Below are 19,745 nucleotides of genomic sequence, written 5' to 3' on the forward strand. Positions count from 1 at the left end.
CACACAGAAGCGGCAGCCACCGAGGAGGGAGCAGTGCCGGGAGCCCCGACGGCGCCTTGCTACATGGAGCTGGGCCGCTGACAGCTGCTGCTGCCCGCAGCCTCTGACCTCCCTGGGACCCCAGCGTCTGAGGCTCATAGTCTGCTCCCTGTCTTCTGTCAGCCTCAGAGCATCCAGCGTCTCAGGCCGACCTGGGTCCCTGGGACCCGGCGTTCCGGTTTCTCAGCCATGGAGCGGTGCAGCCGCTGCCATCGCCTCCTCCTCCTCCTACCTCTGGTGCTGGGGCTGAGCGCGGCCCCAGGCTGGGCAGGTAAGAGAAGTCCTGATGCCTGAGTCCTCGGAGTCTGGCTGGAGCTCCGAGTGTCTCTGGGAAGGGGACAGCTGATGCCTGGGGCAGGAGCTTCTGAGTCTAACAAGGAGATTTGGGGCTTCAAGGGTCCAGGCTGGAGGGCAGGACACCTGTGTTCCTTGGATTCAGGGTAGGGATCTCTTCCTCCTTAAAGTGACTGGGGGAGGGCAGGTAGGGCTGAAAGGTGGAGGACCACTTTAGAGAGCCCTGAATGGGGATGGATGCTTGTCTTGAGTCCTTGGGAAGAGCTGAAGATGGCCAGAGCTAAAGATGGCCAGGGCCAGCCGGGTCCAGTCATCGCTGGTGTGGGGGTGGTAGATGCCAGTGTTGATGGGTGAGGTGTGTGTGTCTTCTGGCCTTTCTGTTGCTATCTCTGGGATAAGGGGTGAGCACCTGTGATTCAGAGCAGAGCCCAGTAAGCCCAGAAAGAAAGGGTGCCTTGACTACCTGTCTCATTAGCCTCCTGGACAGGGACCCCCTCCCCCTCCCTGTGCCCTCAATGCTGCCACGCAGCTGACTCTGGGGAGCACTGAGGCTGGCTGCCAACAGGACGGCCCGCCGGACAGGCCAGGATCAGGTGTCTGAGGCCAGAGCCAACTCTTTGCATTCCTGCCTAGCCCCTCCTCCCTCTGGCCAGCCAGGCTCCCCTGGGACCCTGGTGTCCACAACCCCGATCTTTTCCTTCTTTTTCCCAGGACCCAGAATTCCTGGCTTCTAGGAAAGGGGATTTGATGTCAGGGAGGAGGGGGCTGTGAGCACCAAGCCCTCAGCAGGCTGGGAAAAGTCCACTATTTCTGGAGACACTGAGGGCTGATTTGTATTTAACTTGACGATTCAATTCTTCTCTGCTTTAGAGAGAAAATGGTCAGAATGGCAGCATAAAGGATTTAGATTAGATTTCAGAAGGAAGAACTTCCAAGATGTGAGGACAGTGAGGCCCAGGGCCAGGACATTGAGGGGTATGGTACCTGTAGACTCTAGGAGTCTTTCTTAGGGGGAAGAGGGATCCTCTGGCATGGAGGCAGGAGGATGGCTAAGATGACTGTTTCTTATTTCAGGAGCTGAGTCGGTAGAGATGGGACTTTAGGGAAATGAGTTAACTGTGGAATTCCTAAGGTTAGAGAATAAGGCATCTGGGGGGCCAGAGGTAGAGTGGTGGAGGGTGATGGGGCTACCAATGGGGAGCCTGTGGGGCAGATTAGGCTGGAGACAGTGGGGCAAGTATGTGGCCTGGTGTGGGAAGATGGTGGGCGGACCTGTGGGTAGGTCGTCTATATGATCGAATTGTACTCCCCTGGGGTTTGGTGGAGGGTAGGGGCCTCCAAGGTCTCCTTGGCCTGGGGTCTCTGTGAGTCTCTGTGTCTCTGTCTCACTCACCCTTCGTCTCTCAAAGCAGCCCTTGTGTGTTGGTGTTTGCGGAGCTGCCACACGCGCGGGGGCCAGGCTTAGGCGGGGGTTGGGGGGGAAGGCCGTGGTTTCCCGGCTCCTGGACTCAAAGGGCCTTTTCTCTGCCTGCCCGCCCCACCTCAACCACCCCACCCAGCTCTGCTCTCCTGATTGCTCTGGCCTCTGCCCTGCCCCACACTTCTATGAAAGTTTTGCTGGAACTCTCTTTGGGATTTTTCCGATCTGGAGCTGATGGTGTGAAGAGTATGTATACAGAGGAGCAAGTGAGGTCGAGGTGATCTTTTGTTTTCCAGGGAGTTTGAGCCCTAGGAAGCTGAGTTCTAGGTAGACAGGGCTGGTGGGCTGGGTCTTGAATCTTTGGGTCCCAGGTGGTGGAGTTGGTGAGCGGGGTGAGACAGGATTGAGGTTCCAGGTGTGGGGAGCTTGCCTGGGTTCTGGGCAAGCACTCTGATGGGATCCACAGATGTGTGGCTCAGGGCCCTGGACTTGTTCCGGCTCCGCGTGGCAGCTTCAGCCCCCACCCCCCATTCCTCCACCCCTCCCCAACTCATCTCCTAAACCAGGAGGCACAGACTCCTGGGAGAGCTTTCTTGTATCTTTTTCCTCAGCATGGTCAGGGTTGTTCCCACCCCATCCCCCAAACCTGGGATGGGTAGCTGCTCAAAGCCCCTCCCACAGAGCTGCCTCTCTGGTCTCTTCCTCGTGGCCCCCCTGCACCTCCTGTGCCCAGGATGATCGATTGCCCAGATGTTGTTTGTGCTGGAGACGGGACAGATGCCAGAGACCCAGAGAGTGCGAGATATGGAAAGAGAGTGAGAGCGAGGGAGAGAAAAAGATGGACAGAATGTGAGAGAAACGGAGGAAGACAGAAGAGATAGAGACAGAAAGACCAACATAATGAGACAGAGAGAGTAAGAGAGTGAGAGAGACAGGAGACAGATGGAGAGTTGAGAGAGATGTTCAGAGAGCACAGAGAGAGTCAGATTCATAGGCTAAAAGACAAAGGGAGAGTGTAAGAGAAGCAGATGCTAGGAGAGAGGGGGGGCAGGAGTGTCGTGGGGATGAATGCCGGCTGATGCTGCCCTGCCTCCAGGTACCTTTGCATTTCCAGTCCATTCAGGCACTGTTTAGAAGCAAGTGAGGGTAAGGTGACCTTTGCCTTGCAGGGAGTTTGAGCCCTGGAAAGCTGAGTTCTAGATCCCAAATGTCCTCTATTTATGCCCTCCTGAGGGCATGTCCCTTCTCCTGATAGTCATGGACTCTCCCAGGTGCACCCCCTGTGGATGTGCTCCGGGCTCTGAGGTTCCCCTCCCTCCCTGATGGTGTCCAGAGAACGAAAGGCATCTGTCCAGCTGATGTGGCCTACCGAGTGGCACGACCTGCCCAGCTCAGTGCACCCACTCGCCAGCTTTTCCCAGGTATGGGTGACGTGGTGGGGTAGGGAGGCCTGGGGGAGGTAATGGGATGGGGCCTAGGATCAGACACTAGGAGGAAAGAAAGGGGTTGTGGCGGCTCCCTTTGCCTCTCACTCTGTGTGTATCTCTCTTGGATACTAGGAGGATTTCCCAAAGATTTCTCTCTGCTGACTGTTGTCCGGACTCGCCCTGGTCTCCAAGCTCCCCTCCTGACTCTCTACAGTGCCCAGGGTGTCCAACAGCTGGGCCTGGAGCTGGGCCGACCTGTCCGCTTCCTGTATGAGGACCAGACTGGGCGGCCTCAACCTCCCGCTCAGCCAGTCTTCCGAGGCCTCAGCCTCGCAGATGGCAAGTAAGTTTGTTTGCTTCTCTGGTCTGCTCGGCCCACACTTTGAGGAGGAAGTGCCCTGGAACTCCTACACTCTAAACTGTGAAACCCTTCAGACTCTTTGGGCCACACCACACCTACCCACTGCCCAAACTTCAGTCACTTCTAGTCCAGAGTTTGGGCTTTACAGTGTGCAGCCTTCTCTGCATGTTGAACTTGCCTGTACCTTGGGCAAGTTACTTAAAGTTTTTGAGCCTCACTTTCTACATCTGTAAAATGGACATTAAATAGAATCGGCACAAATAAGAAAGTGATGGCATGGTGCCTGGTGCACTGTAAACACTCAATAAACGGTAGCCTTTGTTATTACTGCTCTTATCACCATTCGCTTCAACTCTCATCACTGCTCTCCAACCATGTTGACTCCCCCACTTCAGTCAGCCAACGGTTCACTTGAACCTCTCCCTCCATGTCCAGGTGGCACCGCGTGGCCGTGGCTGTGAAGGGCCAGTCTGTCACCCTCATTGTTGACTGCAAGAAGCGAGTCACCCGGCCACTCCCACGAAGTGCTCGTCCAGTATTGGACACCCATGGAGTGATAATCTTTGGTGCCCGTATCCTGGATGAAGAAGTCTTTGAGGTAACCAGAGCAATCAGAGGCAGGATTGACTTCTGGTCCCCTGTCTTGTGCCCACTCCCCTCTGGCCCCAGCATGTCATCTTCCTATTCCCTAGGCCTGCATTTTTTTTCTTGTGAATTTTCATTTCCATTTTATATCTTCAGGGCTACTGTTCTCTGCAGGAGAACTAGATGCCTACCTATATAGCAGTACTGTCCACAGCCACTTACTCTGTCCCTCAGTCTTCATCAGTTCCGTCATCCATCCATCCCTTCAACTCCTCTCTCTCCTCACCCACCCATCCATTCACTCACTCGCCAGACAACCTATGCACACATCCACCACCCACTCCCCCATGCATTTACTCATCTATGCATCACACACCCACCTACTCATGCATGAAGGCTTATATCCACCCACCTGTCCATCCTCCCCTGCTTAACCACTCTTCCCTTCAAACTACCCATCTATGCTTCCATCCATCTATCCTCTTCAACTCCTCCATCCAGGTATTCACTCACCCACCTACCCACCCTCCCCATCTACCCATGCATACAAGGATGCATGCATTCCTTCAGCCACCCATCTATCCATTATCCTTCCACCAACTGAACCACTCCCTCCTTCAATACACTCATGCACCCATCTCCTTATTTCCCATCTGACTATTCATTCACCCACATAAGTTCACCCATCTACCTATTCACCCATTTGCTTCCATCTACTCTGTAACCCCTGTTCATCTACCCACCAGTCTACTCTCCCATACATACATTTATTCATTCACTATTTATCAGTGCTCCCATTCATTAATGTGTGTAAGCCCCCAGCCACCCATCCACTCATCTATCCATTCTTCCATCCCTCCATTCACCCCCCAAGCCAGTCAACATTTTCTGAATACCTGCTGGCCAAGGAGAATAAAGAAGAAGAATATAAAGTCTCTATCACCCCCAAGAGCTCCCAGGTGGGCTCTGGAAATGAGACAACATCCCCTAAATTACGGTGCAGTGGAGAGTATGCTAAGCACCTTGTGTGGGCAAAAGTAAATGCCATTGGAACTCAGAAATGGGTTCTCCCCACTCCATTTCTAGAGGTCCAGAGAATTCTCATCATCACTGCCATTGAAAGACCAAGGCATCTAAGGCTGAGCCCTGTCTCTGGAAGCCACTGTGAAAGGGTTCATGCATTGCCACAAAGGGCAGAGGGGAGGCAAATAATTCTGGAAGGCCTGGGATCTGGTCCTGATTCTGCCATTCTAGGTGACCTTGGGGCAGTCATTGCCTTTTTGGGCTTTTCTGAATGGAATGTATCTGAAAAATGGGTAGAAAGAAAGATCCTTGTTCTGCCAACTTTCCTGGTTGTTATGAAGGTCCCATGAGATCCCTTGAGAACTGAAAAGGGCTGTGCATATGGAGGACTGACAGTGACCTTCTCCCGTCATAGGGTTTTGTCTAGGATTGGCCTCCTACCCTTTCTCCTGGATGATACCCTCTGCCTCTCTCTGAATCTCTCTGCTCCATCTTTCTCATGTCTTTGCAGGGTGATGTCCAGGAGTTGGCCATTGTCCCAGGGGTCCAAGCAGCCTATGAATCATGTGAACAGAAGGAGCTGGAATGCGAGGGGGGCCAGAGGGCAAGACCCCAAAACCAACAGCCTCACAGAGCCCAGAGATCTCCAGAGCAGCAACCATCAAGACTTCATAGGCCACAAAATCAGGAACCCCAGCGCCAGGTGAGGGAGCCAGGAGAACCCCCAAGTGCAGCACACCCCAGAGAGGGAAGACACCCAGGCATCTCTCCTCCTTAGTTGTCCTCCCCACCCCTCATCTTCCTATTCTCATCACCCCCTCTTCCTAGTCCTCATTCATCAGCCTTTTTATTTTCATCTAAAAATAAAAAGAGTTGTTATGAAGAATTCGTGGCTGGGAGCTGTGTTCCCTGCTCTGCGTCTCCTCTACCAGTCTTCCTGGAACTGTGTCCCTGGGTTTTCCCTTCCTTCCTTGAATTAAGAGATTGGGAGACAGTGGGGACGTGGTGAGAGCTGGGGAGGCAGGTAGGAGAGGAGCGTAGAGGGGACTGAAACCAGGAGAAAGCAGTTAGGACGGTGAGACCAAGGAGGAGGAATGGGAAGAAGTGGGGATGGAGGGAATGTCAAAGTAGGGGTGGATCTGCAGAATTGTGGGGGTGGGGAGCCTGGTCTCTGGCCCCCACCTACCTGGAGGGGCAGGAAAAGGGGAGGTGGTGGGGGAAGGGAAGGGAAGGGAGCTTGGGTTAGGTGGGGCCTGGACAGTTAGAATACAGATAGGCTCTGGGGTCAGTGGACTGAAGATCAGAGGGTCAATCCCTTAATCATGTCTGCTTCTGCCTCACATGTGGAACTCCTTCTCTCTGTTCCACCTCCCCCCACCTCCCTCCTGACCCTCAACCTCTCCTTTCATCTTCAACTCTCTGTTTCCCAACTCCACACCTCCCCCGTTTCCCAACACCCACACCATCTTTTTATCTCCCTCTCCTGCCCTTCACTCCACACCTTCCAATTACCTCATCCCCTTCCTGTCTATGCCCACCCCCCAATCCCAGCCCACTGAGTCTCTCTACTATGACTACGAGCCCCCGTATTATGATGTGATGACTACGGGGACAACCCCTGATTATCAGGTAAACTCAAGGGACCCCTTCATTTCTTCCCTTTCTCCCAGCACCCCCAGCAATCATCTCCTAGAACACCTTCCTCCCCCTCCATGCTGTGGGAAGAGGCACAGTGTGTTTAGATGATGGGGATTTACTTACTCCCTGCCCCCTCCCTGTCTCTCTGCTGCAGCACCCTGGGAGCCCCCACCACAGGCCTCCCCCTTCCCCTAGGGGGCATCGGACCCCTCCCCGAAAGCCTACCCCACCTGCCAAGCGGTCAGCGGCTCGGCAGGCGTCCCCCTCACCAGACCGGAGGCCCTCTCCAACTGCAGGCTTTGGCCCAGCACAGGGCCAGCCTCCCCCTTCCCGACGCCCAGCTCGGAGGGCAGCTTCCCCCACTGCCTGGCCCCCCCCCAGGACCAGAGGCAGCGGTTACCGGCAGGTAGAGCCGGGGCATCCAGATCTCTGCCCCCAAACCTCTATGACCTTGGAGGTTCACTCTCCCCAAACTATCCCCCTCCAAAGGGGCTGCAAGATCTGAGATTTCCCCCATCCCCCAGCACAGACAGACCCTGCCCTTGGGGGACGGGTGCTGCTTTGCCACCCTTCCGCTAACCTTTCTCCTTCCTTCCCACCCTGTGCTACTCTTCTCCTTCTCTCTTTGGGGTCAGGACCCCACCCCAGGTGAAGAGGAAGAAATCCTGGAGTCAAGCCCCTTGCCACCCCTTGAGGAGGTAACTTTATGCCCCACCCTCACCCTAGCTGGGGGAAATGGGCACCTGTGACTCACTCCCCTCCGCCCATGACATCTTGATGGACCAGCCCCTCCTCTGGCCGGAGGGTTCTTCCTCATTTCCATTGATGGCCTCTGTCTTTGGGTCACTCTATAGTTCTGTGGGTCTGCTTGTCTCTCTCAGTCCAGCCAGTTCCCTTCAGTATCCAGGCCTTCTTCCACGATTCTTTGATTCCAGAGTGACCTCGTCTCCATGTTGGTGTCTAATGGTCTTACTTTCTATGTCCTATTTCTGTTTCCAGGAGCCACTTTCTGTCCAATGTTGTCACCGTTTGTCTTCCCTATCTCTCTGGTCATTCCTGGACTACTTTGTCTGTCATTGTGTTCATGGACTGTCCACTCTGCATCCAGCCCTCCGGCCACCCTTCATTTTATCCACCACTTCATCCCACTGGACCCACTTTCTGGACATCTCTCTCCATTTTCGGCCTTTGATGGTCCTTCCATTTATATACAACCACTCCCATGGCTCTTCTTGGGAGAAAAACTCCAGTTCTGATTAACCTCAGAATCCTTTGGGCTAGAAGTTGTCACACCCTGGGGTCCAGGGTAAGCCTCCTCTCAGCCCTAACATCCCCATCTACTCCTCTCCCTCCCCATCCCTGGGAAGGAGCAGACAGATCTCCAGGTCCCCCCCACAGCCGACAGGTTCCAGGCAGAGGAATATGGGGAGGGTGGCACAGACCCTCCTGAAGGGCCCTACGATTACACCTATGGCTATGGGGATGATTATCGTGAGGAGACAGAGCTTGGCCCTGCCCTCTCTGCGGAGACAGCCCACTCAGGAGCCGTAAGTGAAAGGAGTTTCTCTTTCATTCTTGACCACCAGTGGGAGCTACAGGAATTGCTTCTTGTTGGTTTTGATCCTTGGCTGTTGGCTGTGAGCAACTTCCCATCTGTGACTTGTCATTTTCTGTTCACATATGATATATATGTTGCTTGAAAAGATTACTACCTGCCTTCCCTTGCCAAATGTCTTACCTTGTGACTCTTGTGGATACTTCTGCTCAGGGCAATTGGGAATTTAAATAAAAATTATATAGCTACTTCCTGTCTTTCTTGATCACTTCCTGTCTAACTGAAACTGGATTTCATAAAGCTTTTGGTCAATAAACTACTACCTTGTGTCCATTTTCAGAGTTTCTCTATCATTTCTTCTTGGTGAAACAATTTTTTTGTTCATGTTTCTACCGAACGATCTAACTTCCTATGTCACCTTTTTGTTAACCTACAGGCCACTTATTATCTGTCCCTTCCTGCCTTCTCCAGCTGTGGCATCCATCTTGGTAACTGTGTCTGTTACCAAGACACAGTTGGACTGCAAGGGATATATTATTTCTGTTCTGGCTCTAGTTTTTCATGCTATCTTGTGACAATTCCCTTTGACAATAAGCCACTTCCTGTATGTCTCAGGTCATCTAAATCATAAAGTTTCCATTGTGGGCCTCAATATTTCTCATGGCTACTTCCTGTGTGTCCTAGCCTTGATGTTTGTGTTTTCTGGAAGAATTACCCTTCACTGTCATGATTCCCTTTGCAGGAGTCACATTCTACCTGTTTTGTGCCCTTCTTTTCTCTCTGGGTCATGGTAGCCATGTTGTTGTTGAAGGTTCACTTCCTGGATCCTCTTTCTTTGGCTGCTTCCTGTCCAGCCACTTCCTGTTTGTCCAGTTTGTTTTCTAGCCATGTTGGCCATGTTTAATTTTCCTTGGCTCTGGCATCATTCTTGCTTCCACGTGTTTGTCATTTTGTTCTGTGTCCCTTAGTTGTTCTCATATCTTCCAGTATTCCCTGTCAGTGGGACTGCTTCCTGTCCACTCTGCTCCATCTTCTGCCTGCCTTGCAGTTCTGGCTGCCTCCTCTACTGTGCTGCTGCATCCCATACCTCCCCTCTCTTGCCTCCCTTGAGCTTCTGCTGCCTTTCTTTTATGCTGCTCTCTGGGTATTTGGGGTTGATATGGGATTTCAGAGAGTTTTGAAACTGATCATTGCTGTTTGGTCAGAATGAAGGTGGAGAGGGACATTCTGAAGATCTTTGTTGGGGGGAGTTGGGGTGGTGGTGAATGTCTCCCATTCTCCCTGTTCTTTTGTTTCTGGCCCTAGAGTTGGGAACAGTTATCTGAGTGGAGGTGTGCAAGGGAGGGAACTGGTGGGCTTGGAATGTACTTGAGGGCCAGAGGAAGGGCAATGCATTCAGTGGGGACTTCTCTCCAATTTTTTTTTTTTTTTTGAGGCAGTGTCTCACTCTGTCACCCAGGTTGGAGTGCAGTGGCAGAATCTTGGCTCACTGCAACCTCTGCTTCCTGGGTTCAAGCAATCCTCCTGCCTCAGCCTCCTGAGTAGCTGGGATTACAGACATGTGCCACCACGCCCGGCTATTTTTTGTATTTTTAGTAGAGACGGGGTTTCACATGTTGGCCAGGCTGGTCTCAAACTACTGACCTTAAATGATCTGCCTGTTTCCGCCTCCCAAAGTTCTAGGATTACAGGCGTGCGTCACCGTGCCCAGCCTCCAAATTTACTTGGAGTATGGATGCTTAACCTTTGGGGCATATTCAAACTTGTGAACCCTTTGACATCCTAAATAAAATTCTGTGCATAATAGCATATACTTTTTCATTTCTGGAGAAAGACTCAGAGCTTTCATCAGATTCTTTTTTTTTGAGATGGAGTTTTGCTCTTGTTGCCTAGGCTGGAGTACAATGGCACGATCTCGGCTCACTTCAACCTCCACCTCATGGATTCAAGCGATTCTCCTGCCTCAGCCTCCCAAGTAGCTGGGATTACAGGCATGTGCCACCACGCCTGGCTAATTCTGTATTTTTATTAAAGATGGGGTTTCACCATGTTGGTCAGGCTGGTCTCAAACTCCTTACCTCAGGTGATCTGCCTGCCTCCACCTCCCAAAGTGCTGGGATTATGGGCGTGAGCCACCTCACCCAGCCTAGCTTTTATCAGGTTCTCATATGGGTCCATGCCCTCCTCTTACCCCAAATAAAAATCTACCCACAATCTTAGAGAGATTCTTTTATGATGTATCGGGGTAAATGTGTGGAAGGTTTCTTAAGGTTCTAGGGATTCCTGGGGTCAGAGGGATTTTGGGGGATAGGATAGGGTCCTCTAGAAGAGGGTTTGGGAAGGTGGGTGGTTTAAAATCCCTGGAAGGGGCCGGGTGTGGTGGCTCATGCCTGTAATTCCAGCACTTTAGGAGGCCAAGGCAGGTGGATCACCTGAGGTCAGGTGTTTGAGACCAGCCTGGCCAACATGGTGAAACCCCATATCTAATAAAAATACAAAAATTAGCCGGGCATGGTGGTGCACATCTGTAATCCCAGTGTAATCCCAGCTACTTGGGAGGCTGAGGCAGGAGAATCTCTTGAACCTGGAAGGCGGAGGTTATAGTGAGCTGAGATCGCACCACTGTACTTCAGCCTGGGTGACACAGCGAGACTTCTTCTCAAAAAAAAAAAGAAAAAAACCCGAAAAACCAAACAACAACAACAACAACAACAAAAACACTAGAAAGGTCTGGGGACCTTCCTGAAAGAGGCTGTCAGGGAGATGGAGAGGTTGTGTTTGCTGAGGTGGGGCTGGGAACTGTTTAGGGGGCAGGGAACCCTGAGGTCTCCTTGGCAGGCTTGAAAGGTGTATGAAGAGGGAGTTTTAGGGGAGGGCTGTGGGGCTTTCAGGTAGGGCTGAAGTGGTCTTGAGAGGATCTTAGAATCAAGGTTGGAGTTGAGATGGGGGCAGGCCTGGTGTCCTGGCTGCTCACAGGCCCCACTGGGGGTTACATGTGTGTCTCCCTCAGGCTGCCCATGGACCCCGAGGGCTGAAGGGAGAGAAGGGAGAGCCTGCGGTGTTGGAACCTGTAAGTTATGCTGGTCACAGGGCTGAGGTGGTGGAAAGAGGAGAAGCGAGTGGGGTTTGGTGTGCTGGTCCTGTCACCTCTGACTTTTAACTTTTGACTCCACAGGGTATGCTTGTGGAGGGGCCTCCTGGCCCAGAAGGCCCTGCGGTGAGTCTAGCAGTAACCTGGTGACCATGCTTTTCTCAGAAAGCCCTGCTATGTGCTCATCTGAGCCGTCCCCACATATGCCCAGGCCTCCTCCTCAGAACTCTGGAGCATCTCTCCAATCAACGCTTCCCAGATTCCCAGATCTCTTCTGCACAGAGCACTCCTTAGCCACAGGCTGAGTGCCCACACCTGTCTGAATGCCCACACCTGACCCCTACTGTTTTGTTCCTCAGGGATTGATTGGTCCCCCTGGCATCCAGGGGAACCCAGGCCCAGTTGGAGACCCTGGAGAGCGGGTAAGGGGGTGTCCTCTATGTGAGGGGGGAGCTTTGGGGGAGCTAGTGGTATCCAAGTGGGGGCTGCCATGCCCAGTAATTTCTTGTTAGGTGGCTTGTTAATGAATGAGGGGATGGTTTGCTTCCCAGCAACCAGAAAGGAGGGCAAACTCTGGTTGGGGAGGGTACTAATCTGGTTTCTCACCCTCAGTTTTCCCCATGGGGGTGGGAGACTCAGGAAAGAGGTAGAGGAGTCTACACTTATTCTGTTGAAGAGGATGTTTCAAAATCGTGCTAAGATCTTGATGTTCCCTTATCTGTCACCCCATATTTTGCATTCTCTTCCCACTCCAGGGCCCTCCTGGCCGAGCAGGGCTCCCTGGATCAGATGGGGCTCCTGGTCCTCCTGGCACATCTCTCATGCTCCCAGTGAGTTGTCTCTTGGGTTTTGGAACCTGCTGATGGGAAAGACAAGGAATTGTGTCGTGTTACCAAGAACCAGATGGGCAGGAAAGCTATGGAGGAGTCTCAAAAGATCATCACTCCAAAGGGATTTGTCTTTGGGGTTGGGGAGATGGGTCCTCATTAGATGACCTAGAACAAAACACCAGTCTTCTAGGACTGGGCAGAACAGCCTATATTTCAGGGACTCTAGAACCAAAAGAGAGTCTTTCTGGAGGCAGAGGCTGGACAGTGGAGGAGGAGGGCAGGAGCTGAGTTTCTGGAATCCTCTAAGTGGTTATCTGGAAGCCATGGGAAATGCTGGATGGGCAGAACCTGGGGCAAGTGGCAGAAACGCTGGAGGGAACCTCTGCCTGGGAGGGTCCCATGGCTTTCTTGGAAGAGAATCTGGATCTTCTCTCCTTGCCCTCAGTTCCGATTTGGCAGTGGTGGGGGTGACAAGGGCCCTGTGGTGGCGGCCCAGGAGGCTCAGGCCCAGGCGATCCTGCAGCAGGCGAGGGTGAGTGGGGCTGCTTCCCTGGAAAGGGAAGGCTCTGGAGGGCACTGGAAGGTTTGGTTGGAGTGAATGTGGGGCAGGGGAGGCCTGGGTTGGTTTGAGGTTAACAGGGAGGTTGGGGAGAATCCTGGGTAGTGGATGAGGATCAGGAGAGGAAGGGTGAATTTGGAGGCTGCTGCGGCTGGGGGTTCCCACTGCCTCTCCCTCAGCTCTGCTGTCACCCTGCTTCCCTAGCTGGCGCTCCGTGGACCTCCTGGCCCCATGGGATACACAGGACGCCCTGGACCCTTGGTGAGTGAGCAGGGTGCTTGGGTGGAGGATGCTTTATTTGTGTGTGTGGTGTGGATAGTTCTGGAGAAGGGCTTCTTTTGGGGAACACTCAGAGGCCACTTTTGGGTGTGTCCTTCATTACGACCGTCCTCTCTTCTCTCTCCCAGGGCCAACCTGGGAGCCCTGGCCTGAAAGGAGAGTCTGGAGACTTAGGACCTCAGGTGACCACCCTCCTCCACTGCACCCCAGTATCTGTTCCCCAGCTCAGTCTCCCTCACTCCCCTCTCATGCCTCCTAACCCCACCCCATCTCTCCTCTTACCAGGGCCCCAGAGGACCTCAGGGACTCACAGGCCCTCCTGGCAAAGCTGGGAGAAGGGTGAGTGCCCCAGGGGTGGATGGGTGTTGCGGGGAGACAGGGCCTGCAGTGTGGGGGACTGCGCCCCTGCTTGCTCTGACACTTCCCTTGTTCTCCCAGGGCCGGGCAGGTGCTGATGGAGCCCGGGGGATGCCTGGAGAACCTGGAGTGAAGGTAACAGACTTGGGCCCGTCCCTGAAGCCTATAGCCTTCAGCCCACACTGGGCTCAGTTGTTTCTTGGGGATGGCCTAATTCCCCAGGCTCCCCCAGGATCAGTGCCCCAACTCAGGTGCAGTAGGAAGGGGTGGGCTTGGACAGGGCCGTGTCCTCACTCTGGCTGCCCCTCCTCCTCCTAGGGTGACCGAGGTTTTGATGGACTCCCAGGGCTCCCTGGAGAAAAGGGCCATAGGGTGAGTACATTAGTGGGTGTGTGTTGTAATTGGGGATAAATCTTTTGTGGGAGTGAGGATAGGTAGGGAAGGGAGGTTGGAGGCTTGGCAGGAGCTCGGTGAACGTAATGGGTCGGCTAAGTGCAGAGGTTCAGTGTCTGCCTGTGTTGGGGGCTCTGAGGCCCCTCTTATGAGTTCCCCCATTTTGCAGGGTGATACTGGTGCCCAGGGCCTTCCTGGTCCCCCTGGTGAGGATGGAGAGAGGGTACGTGTAGTGGTAAATGTAGGGGCTGGGTGCAGGGGAGGTCTAGAAGGCACGGCGGCTTCACCATGTCCTCCTCCTCCAGGGAGATGATGGGGAGATTGGGCCTCGAGGGCTGCCTGGAGAGTCGGTGAGTGTCCAAGGGCTGGTGCTGGGGGAGGGGGCTCTGGGGAAGCCAGGAGGGGGACATGGGCACTAAAGGGACACAGTTTTATCCATTCATGCTGTCTCCTCCCCTCACCCTGAATGCAGGGACCTCGAGGTCTCCTTGGCCCCAAAGGCCCACCTGGTATTCCTGGACCTCCTGTAAGTGACTCCCTGACTTCTGACCCTGAGGTGGCCCCTTGACCTCTCCAACTCTCCACCTTTCTAGCTGCCTTCCTGCTCCCTCTCCTCTCTCGGCAAGCTTCCCATTCCCCGTGAGCTCCCCCGGCTCTGGCCCCACCCTGCCCTGCCTCAGCCTTCACTCCCCAGGCACAGGGAGGGCCATGTGGTGTGGTGCCCCGAGGGCCCTTGGGCATAGGAAATAAATCCTTGAGAAAAACAAAACGAATGCCCACAAGCCCACAGATCCACAGTCCCACACCCTGCAGGCCTGGGCCAGCTGTGTTTGCTTGGGTTCGGGATGGATTGGAGGTCTGACCGTCCCAACCTTGGGAATGGCTGGGCCTCTGAAAACCACAGGTCCCTCTGGCCCACCTTCAGGCTGCTCACACCCGTCTTGTGTTTCAGGGCGTCCGAGGCATGGATGGTCCCCAGGGCCCCAAAGGGAGCTTGGTGAGTGATGGATGGCAGATCCCGCCCCCATTCTTATCCCCTGAGGTCCCTGCCAGCATCCTGTTGGCCACTATTTTGACCCCTGTCTGCTTCCTGCTCTTGCCCTCTTGGCTGTCGCTGCTGGGACTCAGCTCCATGCTCTAAATTTGTTCTGTCCCCATCTCCTTCTGACCTGTGCCTGGTCACCTGTTTCTAGGGACCCCAGGGAGAGCCAGGACCTCCTGGACAACAGGGCACCCCTGGGACCCAGGTGAGTGGTGCCCCTACTCCCTTCCCCAATTTTCATGGCTTCCCTTGGGCTTCCACAATGGGTCAGACGCTGGAAGAATACAGGAAATTAAGGGTCTCAGGCCCTTGTCGCTCATGCTCTGAATGGGGAGGCTGGCTGGAAGACACCCTGGGAGGCCCCTGTGACTTCTCTTTCCCTGTATGTAGGGTCTCCCTGGGCCCCAGGGTGCCATCGGCCCTCATGGAGAGAAGGTAAGTGACTAAGTGATTTGGAGGACAGGGGGTTTAGAGTGGGGGTGTAGAGAGAACCCTGAATGTCTGCTGGGATTTTGTCTGTGTCCAGACATGACCCTCCTAGTGACCCTGAGCCTCTTTATCTTCCTGCAGGGTCCTCAAGGGAAGCCAGGGCTCCCTGGCATGCCTGGCTCAGACGGACCCCCGGTGAGTGGGCCCCCACTTCCGAATCCAGTTCCCTTGGCCTTCCGCCCCAGTGCATGACCTCAAAGCTCCTTCAGTGACCCTTGCACTGAAAGGTCACTGGTGGTGCTTGTCCATGGACAGTTGGCTTCACTAGGTCACAGGAAATTTGTGTTGGAAGAAGTGTAGGGAGGGGTACAGAGAGGGTGACAGGGACCACTGGTCACATTTTCTATCCCTTACTCCCAGGGTCACCCGGGGAAGGAAGGTCCCCCTGGAACCAAAGGAAACCAGGTGAGATCTTCCATGTCTTTAACCCCTGAGGGAATCTCTACCCAGACTCTAGAGCCTCAAAGTCCTCGGGATTTCCTTCTCTCATTATTCATACGGCTCTGCCACATTCTCAATTCCTGTGCCCTGTAACGCTACCCAGACAGCAATGTTGTTACTTCCATTTCTCCCACCCCTGGAGGTCCCCACAGTGACACTCTGAGGCCTCTTTATAAACGCCTCTCTTTTTTCTTCCAGGGTCCCTCTGGACCGCAGGGTCCTCTAGGATACCCAGGACCTCGAGGGGTCAAGGTAACTGACCACCAGGCTGGGAGACAAAGGGCTGTGGTCAGGGGAGCCATATGGGGTCTTAGGAGCTTGGTCCTTCCAACCCACCTCCATCTCCTGATCACTCTACTTCTATCCCCTGTCTAATTCTAGGGTGTGGACGGAATTCGGGGTCTGAAGGGTCATAAGGGTGAGAAGGTGAGCACCATGCCCCCAGCTTCCCAGCATGTCAGTCCTGCCATCTCCTCTCTTCACTGTCTTCCCTCCAGCCTGCCCCGCACTGCCCTCCAGCTCCTGAGCCCCTGCTTCCACCTATGTTCTCAGAATCCCCATTAGAACCCCAGCCCTCTGTCATCTGTGATGTCCTCTCACCTCTATCTTTCTTAGGGCGAGGATGGCTTTCCAGGGTTCAAAGGTGACATAGGCGTGAAAGGTGACAGGGTGAGTAGAGATTCCACACTGGCCCCAATTCCGTGTCCTACTGAGCCTCCACTCTGGAGACCCCAAGCAACAGTTTATTCTCCTGAGTCTCCAGACTCTGCAGTTCCAGTGCTATGTTCTCTTGGGAGCCTGACCCCTACAGGATGATAACCCCATGGTCTGTGTCACACCTGCCCTCCCATCACTACACTATCCCTCCCTGCCGGCTCCCTATCCTGCAGTGGCCCCTGGGACCCCTCCAGCCCTCCTCAGCCTCACTGATGCCCGTTTCTTCTCTGGGCCCAGACTCTACCTCCAGTCCCCGACACTCACCTGTCCTTCCCTCTCACACAGGGTGAGGTTGGAGTCCCTGGTTCCAGGGGAGAGGATGGTCCTGAGGGGCCAAAGGGACGCAGTGGACCGACTGGAGACCCTGGGCCCCCAGGGCTTATGGGCGAGAAGGTGATGGGATGAGGGTTTTGTGCCTGGGTCCTCTGGAGGTGTGGGCACTGGGGTCAGGATGGGCATGGGGGGTGCCCGCAGCTGAAGTCAGCCAGTCAGTTGAAGATGGCCAAGCATTAGTTATTCTTCTCTCTGTGTAAATGGCATCTCCCAGCTGCTGATGGGCAGAGGGGATATATAAGAAGTCAGGGAAAAGTCCCTGTCATGAAGAGTTGGATGGAGACGAGGCTTAGAGAGTAGCTGTTGCTTCAAGGCAGAGTGAACATGCGTTCGGACTCCAAGCAGCAGGAGTTCTGAGATGAGAGAGTCTAATAGCAGTGAGGTCTGTGGTCTCCTGAGCTGACTCTCCCCAGCGCTTGCCCTGTGCCAGGTGCTGTGCTGATGCGTCCTATCTATACTATGAGGTAGGCATGTGACAGCACTGTTTTGCTGAGGTTTTGCAGAGGCACAGGGATGCTTGTTAATTACATGGCCAGTGAAGGGCAGAGCCAGGGGTTATGCCCAGTCAGTCTGGCTTTAGAGTCTCTGCTCCTAAGCCCTGCTCTGCAGCTGCCTGGGCAGGATGAGCCCTGGAGCCTCTGGGGAAGGGGGCGTGCACAGGAGTCAGGGTGTGGTGGGCAAAGGGCCTGCAGGGGGACTGGTCTTGGTGGAGCAGGAGTGGGTGCTGGAGTAGATCCCACCTCCCTCGTGGGGTAGATGGAGCTGAGGTTGACAGGTGGGAAGCAGCTAGATCACAGTGACCCTGAAGGACCTGATACCTCTGCAGGCGCAGGGGAGGTGGAATCCCAGCACTAGAATTGGGGAAAATCCACTCGTGAGAAGGAGAGACTACAAGTCAGGCAGCTGCGGGGCAGGCAATGGCGGGCTAGAGGCTGGGCTGTGTGGGGTGCGTTGCTAGGCGGGGCTGGCCATTATGTGTGAGGGTTGAGGTCTCCAGGGGTGGAGCAGCATCTGGATCTCCTCTCACTCCTAACTGCTCTCTGTCCCTCCACAGGGCAAGCTGGGGGTTCCTGGTCTGCCTGGCTATCCTGGACGTCAGGGACCCAAGGTGATGCCGTGCCCCATACGTGCCCCTCTTCCTCTCCCTTCCCTGATCCCTGATTCCAGGAAGCACAGATGCAGGGCAGCGGGGGACCCCAGAGGGAATTTAGCTGACCCCCATTTCATAGATGACGAAAGAGGCCCAGAGAGCAGCAGCAGTTTGTCCAAGGCCACTTAGTTCTTGGCAGAGCTCAGGTCTCCCTCGCCACTGCCTTTGTGGCCTCTCCTGACCCCCTTTGCCCCTTCCTGAACCCTACCTTTCATCACTTCTCAATTTCCCCCCTTCTCTATTCTCACCAGGGGTCCTTAGGATTTCCTGGCTTTCCTGGTGCCAGTGGAGAGAAGGGAGCCCGGGTAAGCTGGAGGATGAGAGGGAGTGAGAAGGGAAGGGCTGGAGAGGTGTAGAGGGGGTCTGTGGGGAGTCTTATGCTGGGTAATGTTCTCTCTGCTTCATTCCCATCAGGGCCTGTCGGGGAAATCAGGGCCTCGGGGAGAACGGGGCCCCACGGTGAGTGCAGGGGAGAGAAACAGGTGGCTCAAGGTCCAGAGGGAGGCATTTGGGTTTCTCTGACAACTCCTCTCCCCTCTGTAGGGTCCACGGGGTCAGCGGGGACCCCGAGGTGCCACTGGGAAGTCTGGAGCTAAGGTGAGTGGTCTCTACAGGGCTCCATCTGCCCCCTGCCCACTCAGTCCCAGCTCTCTGTCAACACCCTGACCTCAGGGACAGCTGGAAGGCAGCTCTTCCCACTCCCTGACTCTGTTTCCCCCCCACAGGGAACGTCTGGTGGTGATGGCCCCCATGGGCCCCCTGGAGAGAGGGTGAGTGTGGATCGAGAGTCCCTTTCCCCTGAACTCCCCAGGAAGCCTGGGTGAGCCAGCTCCCTCCTCACCCCAGGGAGGAAGCTTAGTTCCCCCACTCAGCCCCTGCCCCCATTCTCCTGACTTCCACCACCTCTGTCTCTAGGGCCTCCCTGGACCTCAGGGTCCCAATGGGTTTCCTGGACCCAAAGGACCCCCGGTAAGTTGACCCTGAGCTCTGACCCACCTCGCTTCTCTGAGTCCTTCTTCCCTGCCCCCTTTCCAACCGAGAGTTCACCTGACACCTGAACCCCTTCCAGGGCCCCCCTGGGAAGGACGGGCTGCCGGGACACCCAGGCCAGAGAGGAGAAGTGGTGAGTGATGCTCCTGGCTACCCATTCTTGGGGGGCTCCCTCAGACCCTTTAACCGCAGAGCTGTCTGGAAAGTCCACAGGGACGTTCTCCTGGCAGAGTGGAGCCTGCCCTGGTGCTGCCCAGACCCAGGGCCCAGGGCTTGGTGTGATCCTGCCTGGGATCCCTCCTCCTGGGAATCTGGCCCACAGCGCCCACACCTGCTTTCACTGCATTCTCCTCTCTTCCTCACCTAGGGTTTCCAAGGGAAGACCGGCCCCCCTGGTCCTCCAGGAGTGGTGGGACCTCAGGTACGTTTGTCCCTAGGAGAGAATGGACCCCAGACCCTAGCATTAGTCTGTCTGCCCCTCTTCTCTCGGTCACACATCCCTGCCCCTGGTCTGCCTGACCCAGACTCCTGGGGCTGGAGTCAATGGTGGGGGCTGGGATTTCAGGCAGGGGTCCTGAACTTCAGTCTGTTTTGAGGTGCATTCTCATCGTCTTGTCCCCCAGGAGAGGCAGTTCCCCAACAGAGACACAAGGTGGTGTAGTTATTCCACACGGGGCAGGAAAAAACCCAGCAGTGGCCCAGGAATGCCGGGGAATTTCCCAGGGGCTTTGG

At 54.8% G+C, this 19,745-nt stretch overlaps 1 protein-coding gene across 3 annotated transcripts in view; it reads left to right on the forward strand.

Annotated features, from left to right (window-relative positions):
• Window positions 1-19,745, forward strand: part of COL11A2 (collagen, type XI, alpha 2) — a 29,648-nt gene continuing 9,903 nt past the window's right edge. The window contains exons 1-38 of one of the 3 annotated variants that reach the window (XM_011976668.1): window positions 1-310; window positions 3,025-3,174; window positions 3,313-3,523; window positions 3,977-4,139; window positions 5,661-5,852; window positions 6,701-6,778; window positions 7,423-7,485; window positions 8,155-8,334; window positions 11,353-11,412; window positions 11,518-11,559; window positions 11,793-11,855; window positions 12,189-12,263; window positions 12,709-12,795; window positions 13,027-13,083; window positions 13,230-13,283; window positions 13,387-13,440; window positions 13,540-13,593; window positions 13,777-13,830; window positions 14,021-14,074; window positions 14,157-14,201; window positions 14,324-14,377; window positions 14,804-14,848; window positions 15,045-15,098; window positions 15,284-15,328; window positions 15,464-15,517; window positions 15,743-15,787; window positions 16,022-16,075; window positions 16,205-16,249; window positions 16,439-16,492; window positions 16,826-16,933; window positions 17,928-17,981; window positions 18,275-18,328; window positions 18,438-18,482; window positions 18,567-18,620; window positions 18,749-18,793; window positions 18,939-18,992; window positions 19,093-19,146; window positions 19,381-19,434. In XM_011976668.1, coding sequence (XP_011832058.1) covers window positions 229-310; window positions 3,025-3,174; window positions 3,313-3,523; window positions 3,977-4,139; window positions 5,661-5,852; window positions 6,701-6,778; window positions 7,423-7,485; window positions 8,155-8,334; window positions 11,353-11,412; window positions 11,518-11,559; window positions 11,793-11,855; window positions 12,189-12,263; window positions 12,709-12,795; window positions 13,027-13,083; window positions 13,230-13,283; window positions 13,387-13,440; window positions 13,540-13,593; window positions 13,777-13,830; window positions 14,021-14,074; window positions 14,157-14,201; window positions 14,324-14,377; window positions 14,804-14,848; window positions 15,045-15,098; window positions 15,284-15,328; window positions 15,464-15,517; window positions 15,743-15,787; window positions 16,022-16,075; window positions 16,205-16,249; window positions 16,439-16,492; window positions 16,826-16,933; window positions 17,928-17,981; window positions 18,275-18,328; window positions 18,438-18,482; window positions 18,567-18,620; window positions 18,749-18,793; window positions 18,939-18,992; window positions 19,093-19,146; window positions 19,381-19,434 — 2,790 coding nt within the window. In that variant the 5' untranslated portion in view covers window positions 1-228. The remainder of the gene's footprint in view (window positions 311-3,024; window positions 3,175-3,312; window positions 3,524-3,976; window positions 4,140-5,660; window positions 5,853-6,700; window positions 6,779-7,422; window positions 7,486-8,154; window positions 8,335-11,352; window positions 11,413-11,517; window positions 11,560-11,792; window positions 11,856-12,188; window positions 12,264-12,708; window positions 12,796-13,026; window positions 13,084-13,229; window positions 13,284-13,386; window positions 13,441-13,539; window positions 13,594-13,776; window positions 13,831-14,020; window positions 14,075-14,156; window positions 14,202-14,323; window positions 14,378-14,803; window positions 14,849-15,044; window positions 15,099-15,283; window positions 15,329-15,463; window positions 15,518-15,742; window positions 15,788-16,021; window positions 16,076-16,204; window positions 16,250-16,438; window positions 16,493-16,825; window positions 16,934-17,927; window positions 17,982-18,274; window positions 18,329-18,437; window positions 18,483-18,566; window positions 18,621-18,748; window positions 18,794-18,938; window positions 18,993-19,092; window positions 19,147-19,380; window positions 19,435-19,745) is intronic. The other 2 variants (XM_011976669.1, XM_011976670.1) reach the window with 2 other exon arrangements.

The sequence above is a fragment of the Mandrillus leucophaeus genome, unplaced genomic scaffold (assembly GCF_000951045.1).
Source record: "Mandrillus leucophaeus isolate KB7577 unplaced genomic scaffold, Mleu.le_1.0 Scaffold1699, whole genome shotgun sequence".
Lineage (NCBI taxonomy): Eukaryota > Metazoa > Chordata > Mammalia > Primates > Cercopithecidae > Mandrillus > Mandrillus leucophaeus.